The sequence below is a fragment of the Salvelinus alpinus genome, chromosome 15 (assembly GCF_045679555.1).
Source record: "Salvelinus alpinus chromosome 15, SLU_Salpinus.1, whole genome shotgun sequence".
In the NCBI taxonomy this organism is placed as follows: domain Eukaryota; kingdom Metazoa; phylum Chordata; class Actinopteri; order Salmoniformes; family Salmonidae; genus Salvelinus; species Salvelinus alpinus.
In genome coordinates, this window is record NC_092100.1 from 18,574,647 (window position 1) to 18,596,371 (window position 21,725).

Consider the following 21,725-nt stretch of genomic DNA (forward strand, 5'->3'; position numbering starts at 1 on the left):
GACTGAGCGATGGTAGGCACCAGCAGGCTCGTAAGCATTCATTCAAACAGCACTTTAGTGCGTTTTGCCAGCAGCTCTTCGCAATGCTTCAAGCATTGCGCCGTTTATGACTTCAAGCCTATCAACTCCCGAGATTAGGTTGGCTAGCTAGTTAGCGGGGTGCGCGCTAATATCGTTTCAAACGTCACTCACTCTGAGACTTGGAGTAGTTGTTCCCCTTGCTCTGCAAGGGCCGCGGCTTTTGTGGAGCGATAGGTAACTCTGCTTCGAGGGTGGCTGTTGTCGATGTGTTCCTGGTTCGAGCCCAGGTAGGAGCGAGGAGAGGGACGGAAGCTGTACTGTTACACTGGCAATACTAAAGTGCCTATAAGAACATCCAATAGTCAAAGGTATATGAAATACAAATCGTATAGAGAGAAATAGTCCTATAATTCCTATAATAACTACAACCTAAAACTTCTTACCTGGGAATATTGAAGACTCATGTTAAAAGGAACCACCAGCTTTCATATGTTCTCATGTTCTGAGCAAGGAACTTAAACGTTAGCTTTCTTACATGGCACATATTGCACTTTTACTTTCTTCTCCAACACTTTGTTTTTGCATTATTTAAACCAAATTGAACATGTTTCATTATTTATTTGAGGCTAAATTGATTTTATTGATGTATTATTTTAAGATAAAATAAGTGTTCATTCAGTATTGTTGTAATTGTCATTATTACAAATACATTTTAAAAAAATAGGCCGATTTAATTGGTATTGGCCTTTTTGGTCCTCCAATAATCGGTATCGGCATTGAAAAATCGGTCGACCTCTAAACCTAAGTGTATGTAAACTTCCGACAACTGTACATCTCGTGTCTGAGCCGTTGAATTGGCACTCCACTTGTCTCTGTACTGACACTTTGCCTGTTTGATTGCCTCACAGAAGGAATAACTACACTGTTTGTATTCAACCATATTCCCAGTCACCTTGCCATGGTTAAATGCGCTGGTCAGCGCTTTCAGTTTAGCGCGAATGCTGCCATCTATCCACGGTTTCTGATTTAGGTATGTTTTAATAGTCACAGTGGGAACAACATCAACATTCCCTATACACTTCCTGATGAACTCAGTCACCGTGTCCGTGTATACATCAATGTTATTCTCCGAGGCTACCCGGAACATATCCCAGTCTGCGTGATCAAAACAATCTTGACGCATGGATTACGATTGGTCAAACCAGCGTTGAATAGACCTTAGCATTGGTACTTCCTGTTTGAATTTCTGCCTTTAGGAAGGGAGGTGCAAAATGGAGTCGTGATCTGATTTGCCGGAGGGCAGGGGAGGGCCTTGTAGGTATCCCGGATGAGAGAATAGCAGTGGTTGAGTGTTTTCCCAGCGCGAGTACTACAGTCAATGTGTTGATAGAACTTCGGGTAGCGTTTTCCTCAAATTTGCTTTGTTAAAATCCCCAGCTACAATAAATACGGCCTCATTTGGCCAACTTGGAGATTGACACACCATCCTAAAAAAGGACTGGTTGTCCTAGAGAGAAGATTTTATTGATATGAGTAGGAGCATACTGCTTAATGGGCTTTCATTGCACTGAAACACTATTAAATTGAATCTATCTTGGATATTAGATTGAGTCCCTACCACACGATATACAGTGTGTGAGAATACATTTCCTTAAAATACCTATGTAAACTTTCTAATAAGGTCTGGGGGAGAGAGCCTATTTACTAATTGAATCTAGTGCCTTGAGATGCTGTTTATTCTCGCTTAAAGTGCAATCAGGTGCTTCTAACAATTTCCCCAAGGACACTTTTGGAAACATTTAAAGGGATAATTTGGGATTTTGGCAATGAGGCCATTTATCTACTTCCCGAGAGTCAGATGAACTCGTGGATACCATTTGTATGTCTCTGAGTGCAGTTTGAAGTTGCTAACTAATGCTAGCGCTAGATACCCATACTAGCAAAAACCCATAAACTTCCAGTCATTGCACTAATGCTGGTTTGCATTGGATGGCGAAACTACCTTCATACTGGACACAGAGACATAAAAATAGTATTCATAAGTTCATCTGACTCTGGGGAAGTAGATAAATGGCCTCATTGCTAACATGCCGAAGTATCACTTTAATGCAGGTCATAACTCTATGGTTGTTGATGTTCAGTTGGTTGAATTAATTTACATTATTCACAGTGAAAGATCTGTTTGACACTGAGGAGTAAGCTATCGCTTAGTTCTCAGTGTTTATTTCATGGAATATACAGACTGTATTGCCCAGTAGTTAGTGTTCTGTTATATCTCATGAACACACAGACAGAGCTCCAATCGCATTTACAAATTAGGTGAATTGGAGCTCTACTTGTATGAAACCTTGACCTTCACAATTTCATAGAGTGAAAATTGCCAATTGCACATTTGATATTGATTTATTTTTCCAAAGCCAACTTTTAAGTGTATTATGTCATATTACATTTAATATGAGTTAACTTAATGATTTACCTTAAGGCCAAAGTTGAATTACTGTTTAACGGATGCCCCGCCTTACTTTTCTCCACACCCCGCAAAAAACAAAAACAAAAATCAGATGTGTTATTTTTTGGCCAATATATGTGGTGCTTTGTTTATAATGCATTGTCTGCTCTCCCTTGAGGTTTTCCCAAGTTGATGCGCAAGAGACCAAACAGCCTCAGATCACGTGCTCAGATCATGTTCGAGCCTCGGATTGGACAGTGAAACACACACACTTGCACCTGTAGGCGACGTGCAGATGTTTCATTTCTCTCTCATGCTGTCATGGCTGAGGTCAGCGGATATTCCTACTATTTATGTGTCCAGGTTTAACGTGCGACGTCCCTCGTTATAAACAAATATTTGGTTAAATTCATGGTTAATGCATAATTTCCAGATCTATTAGAAGCGATTAATAGACGAAACAACAATGTCATTGAACCAACCAGCCAGCAGCATACCACCCTGCATACCACTGCTGGCTTGCGTCTGAAGCTAAGCAGGGTTGGTCCTGGTCAGTCCCTGGATGGGAGACCAGGTGCTGCTGGAAGTGGTGTTGGAGGGCCAGTAGGAGGCACTCTTTCCTCTGGTCTAAACAAAGATCCCAATGCCCCAGGGCAGTGATTGGGGACACTGCTCTGTGTAGGGTGCCGTCTTTCGGATGGGACGTTAAACGGGTGTCCTGACTCTCTGAGGTCATTAAAGATCCCATGGCACTTATCGTAAGAGTAGGGGTGTTAACCCCGGTGTCCTGGCTAAATTCCCAATCTGGCCCTCAACCATCACGGTCACCTAATAATCCCCAGTTTACAATTGGCTCATTCATCCCCCTCCTCTCCCCTGTAACTATTCCCCAGGTCGTTGCTGCAAATGAGAACGTGTTCTCAGTCAACTTACCTGGTAAAATAACGGTAAAATAAAAATAAAAATAAAAAAAAAAAATTGACTGGCCAGATATAGGTTGGACACAGTACATTTTTAACAACGCTTTTTTCGGATAAAAACTAGTTCATTGCATCCGCCGTAGAGACCAGTTTCATAATATGACCATATTTCCCAGCTGCTTGCCGTCGTTTTGAAGTAATCACGAAAAAACAGGCCTTATTTTAGGGCATTTTTCACCCTGACAGCTCCTATTAGTTCTATTGAGCACCGTGGCACCAACTCGCCTTCCAAACGTTCTATTCCAAGCTTATTGTTCTATGTCACAATGCCTGCTTCGCTATTGTTGGCAATGAGACCTGCTCACGTTGTTTATAGTTCAAATGTAAACAACAAAAAAGTACTTATGGAACTCTGAGGTTGTCCCATTGTTTCCTATAGGGGAAATATAGGCATGTCTTTCTATTTCCCCAAATATCTCACAATGTGTACACTTTAATTTTTTCAAGTCGGACGTCATTTTAATCATGAGAATCTCCTCTTTCGATTTACGTACGTTTGGGCAGCGAGCTCGGTTGTCATCAAATGCTAGCCCCAAAATACTTTTTGCCCTTGGAACGCTGAGTTCCCCCCATTGTTTTCCTATGGAGAGGCATGCCGGGCAATTTCGCCAAATATCTCACAATGTGTATATTTAGATTTTTTCAAGTCGGGCACCATTTTAAATCAGGACTCTCCTCTTTGTAATTATGTAAGTCTGGGCAGCGAGCTCGTTTGTCATCGATCACTAGACCAGAAATAGTCAGAAGTTTTTATTTTTTCCCTACTTTCTCATTACGCAGAAATAAGCACAGTTGACACCATCTAGGTGCGGATGTTTACTTTCTACATTTTAGAAAGACATTTTTTTCCAGTTTCGTCCGACTATCAGATTGTAGTGGTAAAATAAAAAGGGATACATTTTTTTGTGCCATTTAGTCGAAATGGAATTCTAAGCACCACTCCAGTCAAAACAGGCTCTGCGAACATTTGATTCCATTCATTTGCTATGGGCTCGCGCTAGTGTTCCAGCTTAGCCAACGTTTTTTTTTGCCGTTTTTTTAGCCTTGGGTGAATTTTGACTCTTTCTATTGTCCATCCTACCAGAGATCAGGGCATTCATCAGTAAAGACGCAGTGCAAGCTGATAGTATTTTGGACAACCAAATTGAAGTCAAATTGATTGATGAAATTGAAGTGTGTCAGCTGTATGGTGATTTGCGATTCATAACTTACTTTACCATAACTAACTTTACCGGTACTACCAGTAGTAGTAGGCCAACCGATAACACCAAGACGGAATGCGTTTGAAGTGATGATGCGCAGCCAAGAACAGCTAGCAGGTCCAGCAAAGTACATCGCCAGTGTCACACACACTTCGTGCAGATCAGCAGCTCCACAATTATGTGATTGACTGTTTCCAAGGTGGGGGCTTTTCATGGCAACCAGACGAGACAATCAAAGGAGGATGCGGTGAGCAAAGTAACTGGGCTCGAATTTATTCAAGCTTGCTTTATATAGATTGTGTAACGATGTGCGCTGAGAGTCGGGAAGCAAGTTCAGGGAGTGTTTTAATAAAATAAACAGAACATAATACAAAACAAGAACCTTGAACAATGCAGAGACATGAAACAGAAACAATGACGCCTGGGGAAGGAACCAAAGGGAGTGACATATATGGGGCAGGTAATCAAGGAAGTGATGGAGTCCAGGTGAGTCTGACGACACGTAGGTGCGCGTAACGATGGTGATAGGTGTGCGCCATAACGAGCAGCCTGGTGACCTAGAGGCCAGAGAGGGAGCACACGTGACAGATTGATAAGTGTAATTTGCACCAGTAAAGGAAATAAGTGACTAATAAACAGGTTTTGGAGTGTGGTTTTAGATAACTGCGGCTAGCTGACATCTGGTCTTTTTACTGGAGGTATGAAAATAAAACATCTGGAGGCTTCATTTGCTACTGTTGTGAAGAAGGCAAATGGTTCAGTCTCAAATGGTTCAGTCTCTATGCTGCATGCAGCTCCTAGGCTTGCCAAATGGGTCAATAAGATCATGTTTCCGGAGATCTAGACATTAGGCTATGTTTTTATTGCATCATTTATTGGACCATTCCAAGTCCAGTCAAGTCATTTTCTCAGTTTTCTTAGTTGACAATATAACAGTTTGAAAATAAACAATTTGAAAAAGTAAAGTAGTTAATTCAATCTCAGTACAGGGTTGAAGTTGAACAGTAAGATGTTGCAGAACCATGGCACTCATTTTAATTTGATCCACTTTCTCCCCAGTGACATTACAGACAGTACATGTCAGAATGTCTTACCATTTCTGTTTTCCACTAAGGCCTATATGAGGACCCTTGCTGAGGAGCTAGACCTTCAGACCATTTTAGAAAGAGCTTGGGCAGTACATTGAGACCATTGTAAAATCTGCATGCAAATAGCTCCACTTTGAGTGTGGTGCTTGGAGCCAACATGGTATCTGGGTGGGAAGACAAGGTCCTGTTAGACTGGGTTTTGTACTTGGCCTTCCAAACACCATTCAAAGCCACGGACTTCCCCAATGCCTGATTGAATTCACTTTGTGACATTTTGAACCCTTTGGGGAGAGAGAGGGAGAGTGAGGGGGAACGGGAATGGGAGATTGAACAAGGAACAAGGAGACCTCAGAAAACTGTTGCGAACAGCCTCACCACCGAAGTGGCATAATGCCTCATTGTGAGGCTTGAATGTGTGTGAGGGAGGGGGGGATGCATGTGATGTTTGATACCCAAGTTGATAGTTAAAAGATAGGGTTTTAGTCTAGAAGCTTATTTAAGACTGTAAGGGCTAAACTTTGGACTGTAATGTGTTTGTGTTTGTGTATCTCGAAATCCCTCATTGACATCAACGCATGATTTACGAGACAGAGTTACGGATAAGGATGTGGCCCTAAATACCTGGGGAAACATCTGGTGGCAGGGGGTTATTTCTGTAAACTTCCCAGGCACTTCATGCTGTGTACACATTTGCATGTTGTCTAATTTCTGCATTATGTGTCGTGATGGGATGCTTGGACGCCGGGAAAAGACCAGGAGCTGTAGTGGATATGCGTTAATGTGTGTTTGCGTTCCTGTGTGCGTTCTTGTTTCGCAGCAACTTAGGCTGCTTTTCGACAGTAACAGCAGTGTTACACTAGTGTACATCCCCTTTGTTTATACTAGGGAAATTGTGTTTCCAAAGCTAGGGCTGAGAGTGAGAACTTGTGAAGTGCATAATCAACAACCTCTGCATAACCAAAATAGTTGCTTTGTGAGAAGGTGTTAAAGTTCACAGTTAGATATTGTTATGTAAATTACAGCTGAAAAGTAACAGTAGCCTGGCTTTGGCCCAGTGAGGCACGGGTACCGGCCCGTGTAGATGGAAACAGAAAAGTGAGCCTTTTGGGTAAAACACAGGGGTTAATCCTGCATGGCAATACACCAGTAGTGTGTTTGTTCAGCTCCTCGTTTTTGCATGTCTTCTCCCTGGATTTTTCTTCTGGTGTCGCAGGAAGCAGCTTTTTGGCCTTAGCGATGGGTTTCCTGTCAGGATTGGAGCGGCCCTGAGTTCCTACTGCGAGACAATAGGAGGTTTCCCCTGCTGCTTCCCTTCAGGAAACTGCAGATTTATCTCAGCAGCTGAGCTGTACTGAGCTGAGCCACACTGACTCATACAAGGACGAGAGTGAGGCACTACCCTATGAGTGTGTGTCTCCTCTGAATGGGGCTTTTGTTATGTTAAGTAGTCTGATGGTAAAAATGAGCCTGTAGTTGGGGTGGGGTGGGCTGGAAGGATGAAGGAATAGCCTTGCCCACTAAGACCCGAATCTGGGTTAATAAGTGTGAGCTGATCTGGAGTGACTATTGTCTATCTGTAGAGCTAGAAGCCTTGCTTTCTCTATTGTCAGCCGGGCTTGCTGTTGACCCTCTCATTCATGTTGAGGGAAAAGGGAGGTGGTGGCCGGGATGAGGTCACTTTTCCAAAACATGGCTCCTGCCATGTAGCCAGCAGCCCTCGGCCAGAACACTTCCTGTTGAAAAGCAGCGCTGAAAAGTATTCTTCAGTGTTAGAATTATGGTGAATGCCGGGGAAACAGCCACCTCAGTGATGACGGTAATGGTAGAGAGTCGTTATGTTAAACAGGATGCCAAATCTTTATAGAAACCATCAACAGCTATTGGAAATATGTGCAATCGCTTAGTTTATAGTTGCTTGGCTTCAATTTGTAGAGTATTCCACTGTGTCCGAATCCAATGACGGCTTTACAAAGTTAAACCATTCTATTCGTTTTATATTGACTTACAGCCATAGGCATTTGTTTTGGTCATTTATGGGATCATATGACATGATCTACAAGATTGCAACAACAACATAGAACATTGTGTAACAGACAGTTGTTGTTGCGCTTGCATGTGTCTGTGTGTGCGTGTGTGGTCACACCTGCGGGTGTATGTGTGTGACATGGCTGTGGCTGTGGCTCACTGCTGGTGATGAAAGAAAGGGGGATACCTAGTCAGTTGTACAACTGAATGCCTTCAACTGAAATGTGTCTTCCACATTTAACCCAACCCCTCTGAATCAGAGAAGTGCAGGGGGCTGCATTAATCGACATCCGCGTCCTCGGTGCCCGGGGAACAGCCTTGCTCAGGGGCAGAACAACAGATTTTTACCTTTTCAGCTCGGGGATTTGATCCAGCAACCTTTCAGTTACTGGCCCAACACTCTAACCACTAGGCAGAGGGATGTGGCTTCTCCCCCTGATTGTGTGTGTGTTGTAATTTGGTGCCTGTCATCAGGACCTGGGAAAACATCTTGAACTGGCCTGCTTGTGCTGAGTGGGAGCTGGTGACACTAAGTAAGGAGGAGTGAGGGAAGGAGTGGGTGGCATAGAGGCTCGGCTACATGTCTATTTTACACTCCTCTAATCTGAGGAGAGGGAGTGGGTGGGATGGAGGCTACGTGTCTGTCTATGTTACACTCTTCTGATCTGAGGAACAGGCATCTAGGGAAAATCTGAGACACTTGGAATTTGGCGGTTGCTAATACCTGACTAAGGGTTTCTTTGTGTTTATCTAAGTGTTGTCGATCCTGCCTCGATACCCCTTGCTTTTTCACAAGGTTGGTTCTGAGTTTGTGGCTGTGTAGATTACCTAATCATTCCAACATAAGGATATGTTCAACAGTGGCAATTGTTACTGAGTGGACTATCCTGGCTAAATAAAATAAATGAGTTGTTTGGAAGTTGAGATAATTTACAGATTGGTTAATCTGCGCAGCACCTTGACTAATTAGACTGGATGTTGTGAAGAAGGCCTTGGAGTTATTCCAGACTGGGAATTGAAATCCTGGCCCTAGTAAAGTTATAGGCTATAACTAAGTCCCAGAGTTTTCCCTAGCCAGGAAAATGTTTTTGCTAGATGGCCTTAGAACCCTGTGTTTGAGGGAGAGGGTTTTTCCTCTGGCTGGAAGAACGAAGTGGTGACAGCAGGCATGTCTGAAGCTAACCAGAGTCCCTCAGACCAATCTCCACTTGACTTCTCAGGCTAATGGCCAGTGACAGTGGATGGCATTCTCTTGTGATAAGCTTGGCTCGGTGAGGTGAAGGGAAGGGGCTGTAGGGACTAGCCTCTGCAATCAGTTTTTGTGTTTTATTTTAATCCAACGCCTTGCTTTGTGGAATATTAATGTAGGCTACGCTGGGCTTTGCTGTTACAGTGTCAACATTTCCATGTATTTGGAGATGTTTTTTTATTTATCCTTCTATGTTATCACAACTACCATGTAGGTCTACATGTTCCAGCCTGGTCCATGCTAGCAAGTTGTGAGAGGGAAGTGTGGTGGAATGTGCCAGAGGCTATAGGGAAACAGAATCTGTGTGTTTGTGTGTTAGGGTGCTCTGAACCTGCGTCAATCTCTCTTTCTTAGTCTAGTTGTCTAAGGAAATGTGACCCACAACTCTGAACTCTGTATATGTGTTGGTGTGTATGTTAGCTTTTCTACGAGAGTTGTCATTCTGGGTCGGTGAGAGAAAAAACATACTACTTTAGCTATGAAGGCTTTAAAAACCCCACCCCAGACCAATGTAGGAAATTGCTCTTCAACAAGGGGTGAATTCAGAAATATTGCTAAATGGATTCTCTCTACTTTTAATTTGCGCAGCAGGCTGTCTTGTAAGCCATGTGAGAACATATGTGACCGACTGGCTCAATTCGGTCTTCTGTAGCAAAATTTGAAATTGTGTTTTTCACATTGGATAACAGTAAAGACTCAGAGCTAGAAAGTGGGTATATCGTACACAACAGTTGCGGAACAATTGGAAAGTAATTCTGCTTTGAAAGTTGATAAACTTGTAACACCACTTTTGAGAAAATGTTCCTTGAATATTTTGGTACACCTACTGGAAAGCTCTTCTTTGTCTACACTCATTCAGCATCGTCACACCCTCTTAAGCCTTAGCCCCACCCGTCTCTTTATGGATTCACTTGAGGCCATGTGCTAAACAACCATAGATTTCAATACTGGTTTATACTAGTACTATACTCTATTGACATGTCTGTAGACAGTTGTCGCAGTGACATCATCAACATTCTATTGTTGTTCGACATCAAACTTGTCGTTGTTCTTATGAAAAAGTATAAACACAAAACGACAGGCTGCATGGCATCAGCAGCCTGGTGTTCCAAAATAGCATAACTGGTTTATTTTAACACCAATAAACCCATCCGTTTAAAAATGAATTTAGTATATGTCAATCTAGCAAACCAGGCAACTAAAAGCAACTTTCTAAACAATATTTTTGTTAGTTTCTAGCTTGTTAGCTGGCTAGCTAAAGTTAAGTTTAGTTAGCTTAAGTTAGCTGGCTAGCCAGTTCAAATAATTACCATATCATATAGCTGACAAAGTCTTAACTTTAGCTAATTTGTAGAAGGTGTTAGCTAGCAAGCTAACATTTGGCTTTAATTTTTTTTTTTTTTATATAATACTTTTATTTTATTTAAGAAGGTAGGCCAGTTGAGAACAAGTTCACATTTACAACTGCGAACTGGCCAAGATAAAGCAAAGCAGTGGGACAAAAACAACAACACAGAGTTATACATGGGATAAACAAACGTACAGTCAATAACACAATTGAAAAATCTGTATACAGTGTGTGCAAATTAAGTAAGGAGGTAAGGCAATAAATAGGCCATAGTGGTGAAGTAATTACAATTTAGCAATTAACACTGGGGTGATAGATGTGCAGATGAGGATGTGCAAGTAGAAATACTGGTGTGCAAAAGAGCAGAAAAAACAAAAACAAATATGGGATGAGGTAGGTAGTTGGTTGGATGGGCTATTTACAGATGGGCTGTGTACAGCTGCAGCGATCGGTAAGCTGCTCTGACAGCTGATGCTTAAAGATAGTGAGGGAGATATAAGTCTCCAACTTCAGTGATTTTTGCAATTTGTTCCAGTCATTGGCAGCAGAGAACTAGAAGGAACGGCGGCCAAAGTAGACCAGTGAAATATACCTGCTGGAGCGCGTGCTACGGGTGGGTGTTGCTATGGTGACCAGTGAGCTGAGATAAGACGGAGCTTTACCTAGCAAAGACATATAGATGACCTGGAGCCAGTGGGTTTGGCGACGAATATGTACAGTCGTGGCCAAAAGTTTTGAGAATGACACAAATATTAATTTCCACAAAGTTTGCTGCTTCAGTGTCTTTAGATATTTTTGTCAGATGTTACTATGGAATACTGAAGTATAATTACAAGCATTTCATAAGTGTCAAAGGCTTTTATTGACAATTACATGAAGTTGATTCAAAGAGTCAATATTTGCAGTGTTGACCCTTCTTTTTTAAGACCTCTGCAATCTGCCCTGGCATGCTGTCAATTAACTTCTGGGCCACATCCTGACTGATGGCAGCCCATTCTTGCATAATCAATGCTTGGAATTTGTCAGAATTTGTGGGTTTTTGTTTGTCCACCCGCCTCTTGAGGATTGACCACAAGTTCTCAATGGGATTAAGGTCTGGGGAGTTTCCTGGCCATGGACCCAAAATATTAGTTGGTTGATCGCTGCAGCTTGCCTTATGGCAAGGTACTCCATCATGCTGGAAAAGGCATTGTTCGTCACCAAACTGTTCCTGGATGGTTGGGAGAAGTTGCTCTCGGAGGATGTGTTGGTACCATTCTTTATTCATGGCTGTGTTCTTAGGCAAAATTGTGAGTGAGCCCACTCCCTTGGCTGAGAAGCAACCCCACACATGAATGGTCTCAGGATGCTTTACTGTTGGCATGACACAAGACTGATGGTAGCGCTCACCTTGTCTTCTCTTGACAAGCTTTTTTCCTGATGCCCCAGACAATCGGAAAGGGGATTCATCAGAGAAAATGAATTTACCCAGTCCTCAGCAGTCCGATCCCTGTACCGTTTGCAGAATATCAGTCTGTCCCTGATGTTTTTCCTGGAGAGAAGTGGCTTCTTTGCTGCCCTTCTTGACACCAGGCCATCCTCTAAAAGTCTTCACCTCACTGTGCGTGCAGATGCACTCACACCTGCCGGCTGCCATTCCTGAGCAAGCTCTGTACTGGTGGTGCCCCGATCCCGCAGCTGAATCAACTTCAGGAAACGGTCCTGGCGCTTACTGGACTTTCTTGGGCGCTCTGAAACCTTCTTCACAACAATTGAACCGCTCTCCTTGAAGTTCTTGATGATCCAATAAATGGTTGATTTAGGTGCAATCTTACTGGCAGCAATATCCTTGCCTGTGAAGCCCTTTTTTTGCAAAGCAATGATGACGGCACGTGTTTCCTTGCAGGTAACCATGGTTGACAGAGGAAGAACAATGATTCCAAGCACCACCCTCCTTTTGAAGCTTCCAGTTTGTTATTCGAACTCAATCAGCATGACAGAGTGTACTCCAGCCTTGTCCTCGTCAATACTCACACCTGTGTTAACGAGAGAATCACTGACATGATGTCAGCTGGTCCTTTTGTGGCAGGGATGAAATGCAGTGTAAATGTTTTTGGGATTCAGTTCATTTGCATGACAAAGAGGGACTTTGCAATTAATTGCATTTCATCTGATCACTCTTCATAACATTCTGGAGTATATGCAAATTGCCATCATACAAACTGAGGCAGCAGACTTTGTGAAAATTTATATTTGTGTCATTCTCAAAACTTTTGGCCATGACTGAAAAAAAACTAACAGGTCTGTGAGAGCCGGAATTCTTACTGGTTGGTAGGTGATCAAATACTTATGTTATGCAATAAAATGCAAATTAATTACTTAAAAATCATACAATGTGATTTTCTGGATTTTTGTTTTAGATTCTGTCTCTCACAGTTGAAGTGTACCTATGACAAAAATTACAGACCTCTACATGCTTTGTAAGTAGGAAAACCTGCAAAATCGTCAGTGTATCAAATACTTGTTCTCCCCACTGTATGTACAGTGCATTAGGAAAGTATTCAGACCCCTTGACTTTTTCCACATTTTGTTACGTTACAGCCTTATTCTTTAAATTGATTAAATAAAACATTTTCATCATCAATCTACATACAAAACCCCATAATGACAAAGCAAAAACAGTTTTTTAGAAATGGTTGCAAATAATAAAATAAAAAAAACAGAAATACCTTATTTACATAAGTATTGAGACCCTTTGCTATGAGACTTGAAATTGAGCTCAGGTGCATAATTTTCCCATTGATCATCCTAAAGACTCTCAGACCATGAGAAACAAGATTCTCTGGTCTGATGAAACCAAGATTGAACTCTTTGGCCTGAATGCCAAGAGTCACATCTGGAGGAAACCTGGCACCATCCCTAAGGTGAAGCATGGTGGTGACAGCGTCATGCTGTGGGGATGTTTTTCAGCGGCATTGACTGGGAGACTAGTCAGGATTGAGGGAAAGAGGAACGGAGCAAAGTACAGAGAGATCCTTGATGAAAACCTGCTCCGACCCTAAGCACACAGCCAAGACAACGCACGAGTGGCTTCGGGACAAGTCTCTGAATGTCCTTGAGTTGCCCAGCCAGAGCCTGGACTTGAACCCGATCGAACATCTCTGGAGAGACCTGAAAATTGCTGTGCAGCGATGCTCCCCATCCAACCTGTACAGAACTTGAGAGAATCTGCAGAGAAGAATGGGAGAAACTCCCCAAATACAGGTGTGCCAAACTGAATACTTATGTAAATGTGATATTTCCTTTTTAGAATAAGGCTGTAACATAACAAAATGTGTAAAAAGTCAAGGGGTCTGAAAACTATCCTCAGAAACACACATACAGTACACAGGTATCTGAGTCTGTGTGTCCATTCTCTGCCCAGGTTGTGAGTAGATTCTCAGGGGGCTTCTGCTGAAAGGTGTCAGTCCACAACCATGACTCAGTCTGTGCAGGTCAACCCAAAGCTGCCTGGTAAGCACATTTCACCGCTATTCACTTCATTAGACGTTCAGTTCCAGCTGGTATTTACCAAGTCATTATGTGTTAACAAATTATGGATATAGTCTAATTGCTACCTGTTATTATAATGTTTTATTGCGGCTTGCAGATCTGGGCGCACCGTTTCTATACTCCAGTCAGGAAGAGGCGGATCAACAGGGTTCTTATTCGGTCCAGACACCGTATGGCTTCCAGCTGGACCTGGACTTCCTCAAGTATGTGGAGGAAATAGAAAGCGGCCACCACGTCAGACGGGCACCCGTCAACTCCCGCAGGTCATCCCGGGGGGTCAAAGTCTCCCAGCGGAGCCCGAGTGTGGGGGGACGCGCCAGCGGCTGGACCTCCACAGAGTCCCTCTCCTCGCCCGCCAGCGAAGATGGTCGAGTGCCCCCTCCCCCGCCCCCACGGAATCGCATTGGCTCTGCTCCCAGTGAGGGGCAACCCCTGTCCTCGCTATCTGTCCTCAGCCCTCCTCTCTCAGCCGGCGCCAAAGTGCCACCACCACCTCCACTACGTAACCCCAGAGTAGAGAGGACCCTCCTGGAGACCAGCCTGAGACTGCAGCAGGAGCAGAGCCATCAGCACCAAAATGGCACCCGTTTCCAGCTCTCAGACCCACCAAAGCAAAACCCCAGAACTGCCCCTACCCATGCCACCCCAGCTAGTGCAGCAGCCAGCGTGGATGGCCAGCCCTTGCACCTGTCCTCTGCATCTCCCAGCCCATCTCAGAGTAGCCTGCACAGACCCAGTCCCCACACCTCCGGTAAGAGCACCCCGGCCTCTAGCACCGGAATGGCTACTCTGCCCCCCAGCCAATTGCAGACGGTGAGAGAACAGATGGCCACTGCCCTGAAGCAACTGAAGGAGATGGAGGAGCGAGTAAAGGGTGTCCCAGTGCTGGAAAGAGAGGTGGCCAAGCTACGGGCTGAGAAAGACATGCTCCTGCTGGCACTGCAGGAGACGAAGACCTTGGTGGCCCAACAACAGGCTACAACAGTAGACAGCAGTACTAATACCACCACGTTGGACGCAGGCACACGGAGTCAGGAACGTCCTATTTTATCCCCTGAGAGTCCCAGATGTCCAAAGAGTCCCAGTAAATTAGGGGACCTCAGAAAGCTGACAGAGAAGTTCGAAGGCAAGACAGAAAAAGATGGAGCACATTCTGAGAAAGTTCCGGAAAAGGTTGTGGAGAAGAAGTCTGTGGCCATCGGGGACGACATGTTGCTGGATGCTGGGGTCTTCTACTACAGCCTGGGCACCAAGGACGCCTCAGAGGGCACGCCGCAGATGGACGTCTGCGAGAAAGGAGTGGCCACGGAGGCGCCGGCCATCCGCGAGGAGGGGGTGCAGGCTGTAGTGGAGACAGAGGAGGCCTCGGTTTGGGTGATGGAATCCCAGCTGGGGCTAAGCAGCGATGCCCAGAGGGAGATCGACACCCTACAGGACAACATCAAGTTCCAGCAGGAGTCCATCTCGGTTCTGGAGGGGCGACTTGGCCAGGCTGACGAGGACCTGGCGGCGCTCAAAGCCCAGGAGAATGAAAGGAAGTCCAAGGCAACGTCCGAAAAGGGGGTCCTTGCCAAACCAGACTCTGCCCATGCCCAAGTGGGGACTGAAGCCTCTACAATGTCCACACCAGCTTTACAGAATGTTGCAGTCTCCTGTTGTCCTGAGGTGGTTGACGCATGTGTAGGTGAGGATTTGAGAGCCGGATATTACGACCAGAGCACTCAGACTGACTCTGTGGAGAGCCCTGCAGAAGCGGAATCAACTCCAGTAGTACTGGTCAGCACTGGAAGTCAATGGGAGAATCTGTACAAGGAGGAGGACATAGAGCAGAAAGCTCCAGTCACTGCGCTGAAGAGGAGACAGACGACCATCGCGGAGTACAAGGTCAACCCTGGCAAGGAGACGGTCAGTTTACCCGAAGGAAAGGAAGTGAAAGAGGAGGAAATGGCGCCCAGCACTCCAACAACTGCAACAACGGTTGGAAGTGAGTGCCAAGTGTATTTATTTAACTGTTTTACAGTAGTACTTCATATAGAAGATAAATGATTCCCCCACACTAATAAAGCAGGTAGAAAAGTAATATAGAATTCAATGTACTAGCATACTGGTTGGGTCACTCGCCACATCCGTTGTGGCCATAGGTATGTTGAAATCAATCATGAAGAAGAAGGATGGGAGTAGTTCCAGTGAATCACGCAGCAGCGGCAAGAAAAGCTTGCAGTTCGTTGGCATTCTCAACGGGGGGTAAGTGGCGCTTTTGCCATCAATGAATGTGTCAAATAGCACATATTACCATTACACTGACAATACATGGGCCATATTCGAAGGAAATTATGACCAATCTTAAAGATAACTAACTAGACATGTGCTTCTGTCCAGGTATGAGTCGACATCTAGTGAAGAGGAGGAGGATGATGATGAGGAAGAGGGGAGTTCCTCAGGTGGCAGTGAAGTAGGTGATTGCTCAGACGGTAGTGATGATGAAGATGCAGCGGCCGCTCTGGAGGAGACCTCCGATGAGGAGAGGAACATGAATATGGATGACACCGATAGTGATGATGTGGCCTTAGCAGCAGGGACTGGAGCCACTGAGGAGATTCCAGATACAGTGAAAGAGAAGTATGCTTGATTATGACTACAGCTCATAGAACTCAGTGGTGGCAGATACAGTGCCTTCAGAAAGTATTCACATCACTTGATCCCTTGACAAAGTGAGATTCAAAGGGATTGCATTTTATTTTATTTTTTTCAACGATCTACACAAAATACTCTGTCATGTCAAAGTGGAAGAAAAATTCAAATATTTGTAAAAAAATTCTAAATAAAACACTAATATATCTTGATTAGATAAGGATTCAACTCCCTGAGTCAATACAGTAGAATCACCTTTGGCAGCGATTACAGCTGTGAGTCTATCTGGCAAAATCTCTTAGAGCTTTCCATACCTGGATTATGCAATATTTTCCCATTATTCTTTAACAAATTCTTAAAGCTCTGACAAATTGGTAGACAACCATTTTCAGGTCTTGCCATAGATTGTCAAGCAGATTTAAGTTAAAACTGTAACTAGGCCACTCAGGAACGTTCACTGTCTTTTTGGTGAGCAACTCCAGTGTAGTTTAGGCCTTGTGTTTTAGATTATTGTCCTGCTGAAAGGTGAATTCATCTCCAGTGGCATGTATTCATAAATGCCAAGAGAAACGAGGCTTTGTGTCATGGATCATCACTGGAGGCTTCGTGCCATGGATCATCACTGGAGGCTTCGGGCCATGGATCATCACTGGAGGCTTCGTGCCATGGATCATCACTGGAGGCTTCGTGACATGGATCATCAATGGAGGCTTCGTGCTATGGATCATCACTGGAGGCTTCGTGCCATGGATCACCACTGGAGAGTTCGTGCCATGGATCATCACTGGAGGCTTCGTTCGTGCAGCAGGCACAGGACTCACCAAGCTGGGGAGACACACAGGAGGCCTGGTCCGTGGAGCAGGCACAGGACTCACCAGGCTGGGGAGACACACAGGAGGCCTGGTCCGTGAAGCAGGCACAGGACTCACCGGGCTGGAGAGACACACTGAAGGCCTGGTGCGTGGGGCAGGCACCGGATACACTGGGCCGTGGAGGCGCACTGGAGGTCTCAAGCGTAGAGCTGGCACAACCCGTCCTGGCTGGATGTTTACTTTCGCCCGGCAAATGTGGGGCGCTAGCACAGGACGCACTGGGCTGTGCAGGCGCACCGGAGACACAGTGCGCAGAGCCGGCGCAGGATACCCTGGGCCGTAGAGACGCACTGGCGGCCAGATGCGCTGAGCCGGCACCATCCGTCCTGGCTGGCTCTAGCCCGGCCGATGCGGGGAGCTGGAATGTAGCGCACCAGGCTGTGAACGCGCACTGGAGACACCGTGCGCTCCACCGCATAACATGGTGCCTGACCAGTACTACGCTCCATACGGTAAGCACGCAGAGTTGGCTCAGGTCTCCAACCTGACTCGGCCAATCTCCTCGTGTGCCACCCCACATTTTGGTCTTTCGTGCCAGCCGTGACCCTGTGTAATCCTGGGCCCTTTTACTCGCTGCCTCCGCCTTCCTCGCTGCTTCCACCTGCTCCAACGGCATGCGATCCTTTCCCGCCAGGATCTCCTCCCACGTCCAGGATCCTTTCCCATTCAGGATGTCCTCCCATGTCCATGTCCAAGACGCTGCTTGGTCCGTTTGTGGTGGGTAGTTCTGTCACGAACGTCGTCAGGGAAATGACCGGACCAAGTTGGTGTGGTTCTCAATCAGAGGCAGCTGTCTATCGTTGTCTCTGATTGAGAACCATACTTAGGTAGCCTTTTCCCACCTGTGTTTTGTGGGTAGTTGTTTTCTGTTTTGTGTGTCTGCACCAGACAGAACTGTTTCGTTTGTTCCGCTTTGTTATTTTTTGTTCTAGTGTTCAGCTTTATTAAAAATCATGAACACGTACCACGCTGCACCTTGGTCTACTCCTTCTTCCTCAGACGAACATCGTTACATGCTGGAATAGTGGCGGCAGCTCCTGTTTTCTTTGCGACTTGCGGTAAATCTCCATGGTTCTAAATCAATAGTTGTTTAATAGTCCGAAATGTCGGAAACATTATCTTGCTTGTGTGGTTGAATTCATGTGTGGTTGAATTTATTCTGCCACTGTGTCTTCTTATTGTCTCGGCCTTAGGCCTATATATCACGATGTCAAGGCATATGAACTAACAGGTTATAGAGCAAACAATGCAATTATCACAACACATAGGTTGTAATATGGCTTTTTTTGTTCTGGATTGGCTTCCCTGGTGATTTTACCCATGCACTGTTCATCTCCCGGTGTCTGATGGAAAGCAGACTGAACCAGGTTTTCCTCAACAATTACAAACATACCCATATCATGATGCAGCTACCACTATGCTTGAAAATATGGAGAGTGGTACTCAGTAATGTGTTGTATTGGATATGCCCCAAACATAACACTTATTCAGGCCAAATTTGTTGCAGTATTACTTTAGTGCCTTGTTGCAAACAGGATGCATGTTTTGGAATTATAACAACACAGGGCGAGACCCAGATGCAGACACAGGAGGCAGATGGTTAGAGTCTCTCATATTTATTAAAATACAAGGGGCAGGCAATAGGCAGGTTGAGGACATGCAGAAGTTCATTAACCAGATCAGAGTCCGAAGGGTACAGGGCGGCAAGCAGGCTCGAGGTCAGGGCAGGCTGAATGGTCAGGCAGGCGGGCTCAGTGTCAGGGCAGGCAGAATAGGTCGGAACTGGGAGGGCTAGAAAACGGAGACTAGGAAAACAGGAGCACGGAAAAACACGCTGGTAGGCTTGACGAGACAAGACGAACTGGCAACAGACAAACAGAGAACAGGTATAAATTCACTGGGGATAATGGGGAAGATGGGCGACACCTGGAAGGGGGTGGAGACAAGCACAAAGACAGGTAAAACAGATCAGGGTGTGACAGTACCCCCCCTCTAGGGGCGCCACCTGGTGTGCTACCTGGGCGCATACATGGTTGACCGGGGTGCATGTGGTGACAGTCGGCAATGAGGGCCGGGTCCAGGATGTCCTTAGTGGGGACCCAGCACCTCTCCTCCGGGCCATAACCCTCCCAGTCAACCAGGTATTGGAAAACCCTGCCCCTATGTCAAACACTCAGTAGGCGTCTCCCCGTGTAGGGCGGATGGCTGTCGATGAGACGGGGAGGAGGGGTGGGCTTGGAAACAGGAGACAAAGAGCTGTGAGACAAGTGCTTAATCCTGGACACATGAAAGTGGGATGTATATGGAGGGTACGGGGAAACAGAAGATAAACAGCAGTGGGCAGCCATACCCTCTGCCCGAGACGATAGCGGGGAGCTGGAGTCCGGTGGGGGTCGTCTTGTCGACAATACCTGGAGGTGGTCTTGAGAAGAGCAGACCGAGCTCTCTTCTAGGTAAGCCGACAGCGGCGGACAAACATCTGGGCCGAGGGTATGTTGATCTCTTCTTCTTGCTCTGGGAAGAGCAGGGGCTGATACCCTATGGACTCGATGGGCGAGAGTCCAGTGGCCGAGCAGTGAAGAGTGTTCCGGGCGTACTCCACCCACACAAGTTGCCGGCTCCAGGTGGTGGGGTTGGTCGAGACAAGGCACCTAAGCGTCGTCTCCAGGTCTTGATTGGCATGTTCCGACTGGCCGTTGGACTGGGGATGATATCCGGAGGACAGGAAGGCCGACGACCCAATGAGGGTGCAGAGCGCCTTCCAGAATCGGGACGAGATTTGAGGACCACAATCAGACACAATGTCGACAGAGACTCCATGGATTCGGAAGACGTGCTGCACTATGAGCTGGGCCGTCTCCTTGGCTGAAGGTAACTTGGGGAGAGGGATGAAATGGGCGGCTTTAGAGAACCTATCCACTACTGTCAGGATAGTGGTGTTGCCATCAGATGGAGGAAGCCCAGTGACAAAATCCAGGGATATATGGGACCAGAGGAACAGGGAGTGGCTGAAGGAGGCCAGCCGGAGCTTGCCACGGAGTCTTATTCTAAGCACACACCGTGCATGCGGCGACGAAGGCTGAGACGTCAGGAACCTTAGTGCGCCACCAGAAGCGTTGTCGGAGGAAGGCCAGGGTTCGACGGGAGCCGGGATGGCAGGTGAGCTTGGAGGAATGAGCCCATTCCAGCACCTGAGATCGGACCAAATTAGGGACAAGCATCCGGTTAGCAGGGCCCCCCTAGGGTCCGGCTGGGAATGTTGTGCCTTGCGAACCTGGCTCTTGATACCCCAGACAACTGTAGCTGCAAGACATGAGGTAGGGAGGATGATCTCAGAGTCAGAAGGTGTGGCAACGGGACTATACAGGTGAGAGAGAGAGCGTCCGGCTTCACATTCTTGGACCCTGGGCAGTAGGAGATGGTGAAGTTGAACCTGGTGAATAGCAGAGCCCAACGGGCCTGCCTAGAGTTAAGGCGCTTGGCGATGCGAAGATATTCTAAATTCTTATGGTCGGTCCACACCAAAAATTGATGTTCTGCCCCTTCCAGCCAGTGCCTCCACTCCTCCAACGCCATCTTGACAGTCAGAAGTTCCCGATTTCCTACGTCGTAGTTTCTCTCAGTGGGGTTGAGACGATGGGACATGAAGGCACAGGGATACAGCTTTTGGTTCTGGGCAGACTGCTAAGACAGGACAGACCCCACTACAACGTCAGAAGCCTCGACCTCAACCACCAACTGACGGGACGGGTCTGGATGGATGAGGTTGGGGGCTGTAGTAAACCGATGCGTAAGGTCCAAAAACGCCATGTCAACAGCTGGGTACCATGTGAACGGCACCTTGGGAGAAGTGAGTGCAGAGAGGGGAGCAGCCAGGGTGCTGTAGCCCCGAATGAAGCGGCGGTAGAAATCCCAAATCCACCACCTCTCTCACCTTTTCATGATCTATCTGAACATTCCCTTCAGCGGTGACGTATCCCAGAAAGGAGATAGTGGAGCGGTGAATTCGCACCTCTGCTTTCACGAACAACTGGTTCTCTAGGAGGCGCTGAAGGACTTGTCGGACATGGAGAACGTGTTCTTGAGCAGAACAGGAGAAACAAGGATGTCGTCGAGGTAGACAAACACAAATCGATTCAACATGTCACGGAGCACATCGGTGACCAGGGCATGGAACACTGCGGGAGCGTCCAAACGGCATGACCAGGTACTCATAGTGTCCACTAGCTGTGTTGAAGGCCGTCTTCCACTCCATGGTTGCCCCCTGGAGAGGTTTGAAAGTCAAGGAGAGGAGTGGTGTCATTGAGGCCCCGGTAGTCGATACATGGA

At 46.1% G+C, this 21,725-nt stretch overlaps 1 protein-coding gene across 4 annotated transcripts in view; it reads left to right on the top strand.

The window, feature by feature from the left end:
- The window catches only part of LOC139539619 (KN motif and ankyrin repeat domain-containing protein 3-like), a 44,736-nt gene that overhangs the window by 12,165 nt on the left and 10,846 nt on the right, over positions 1-21,725 (top strand). Inside the window, exons 2-6 of one of the 4 annotated variants that reach the window (XM_071342722.1) lie at positions 12,762-12,821; positions 13,766-13,854; positions 13,991-15,877; positions 16,035-16,137; positions 16,273-16,512. In XM_071342722.1, coding sequence (XP_071198823.1) covers positions 13,818-13,854; positions 13,991-15,877; positions 16,035-16,137; positions 16,273-16,512 — 2,267 coding nt within the window. In that variant the 5' untranslated portion in view covers positions 12,762-12,821; positions 13,766-13,817. Of the gene's footprint in view, positions 1-7,395; positions 7,557-12,761; positions 12,822-12,881; positions 13,606-13,765; positions 13,855-13,990; positions 15,878-16,034; positions 16,138-16,272; positions 16,513-21,725 lie in introns of those variants that run through there. The other 3 variants (XM_071342724.1, XM_071342723.1, XM_071342721.1) reach the window with 3 other exon arrangements.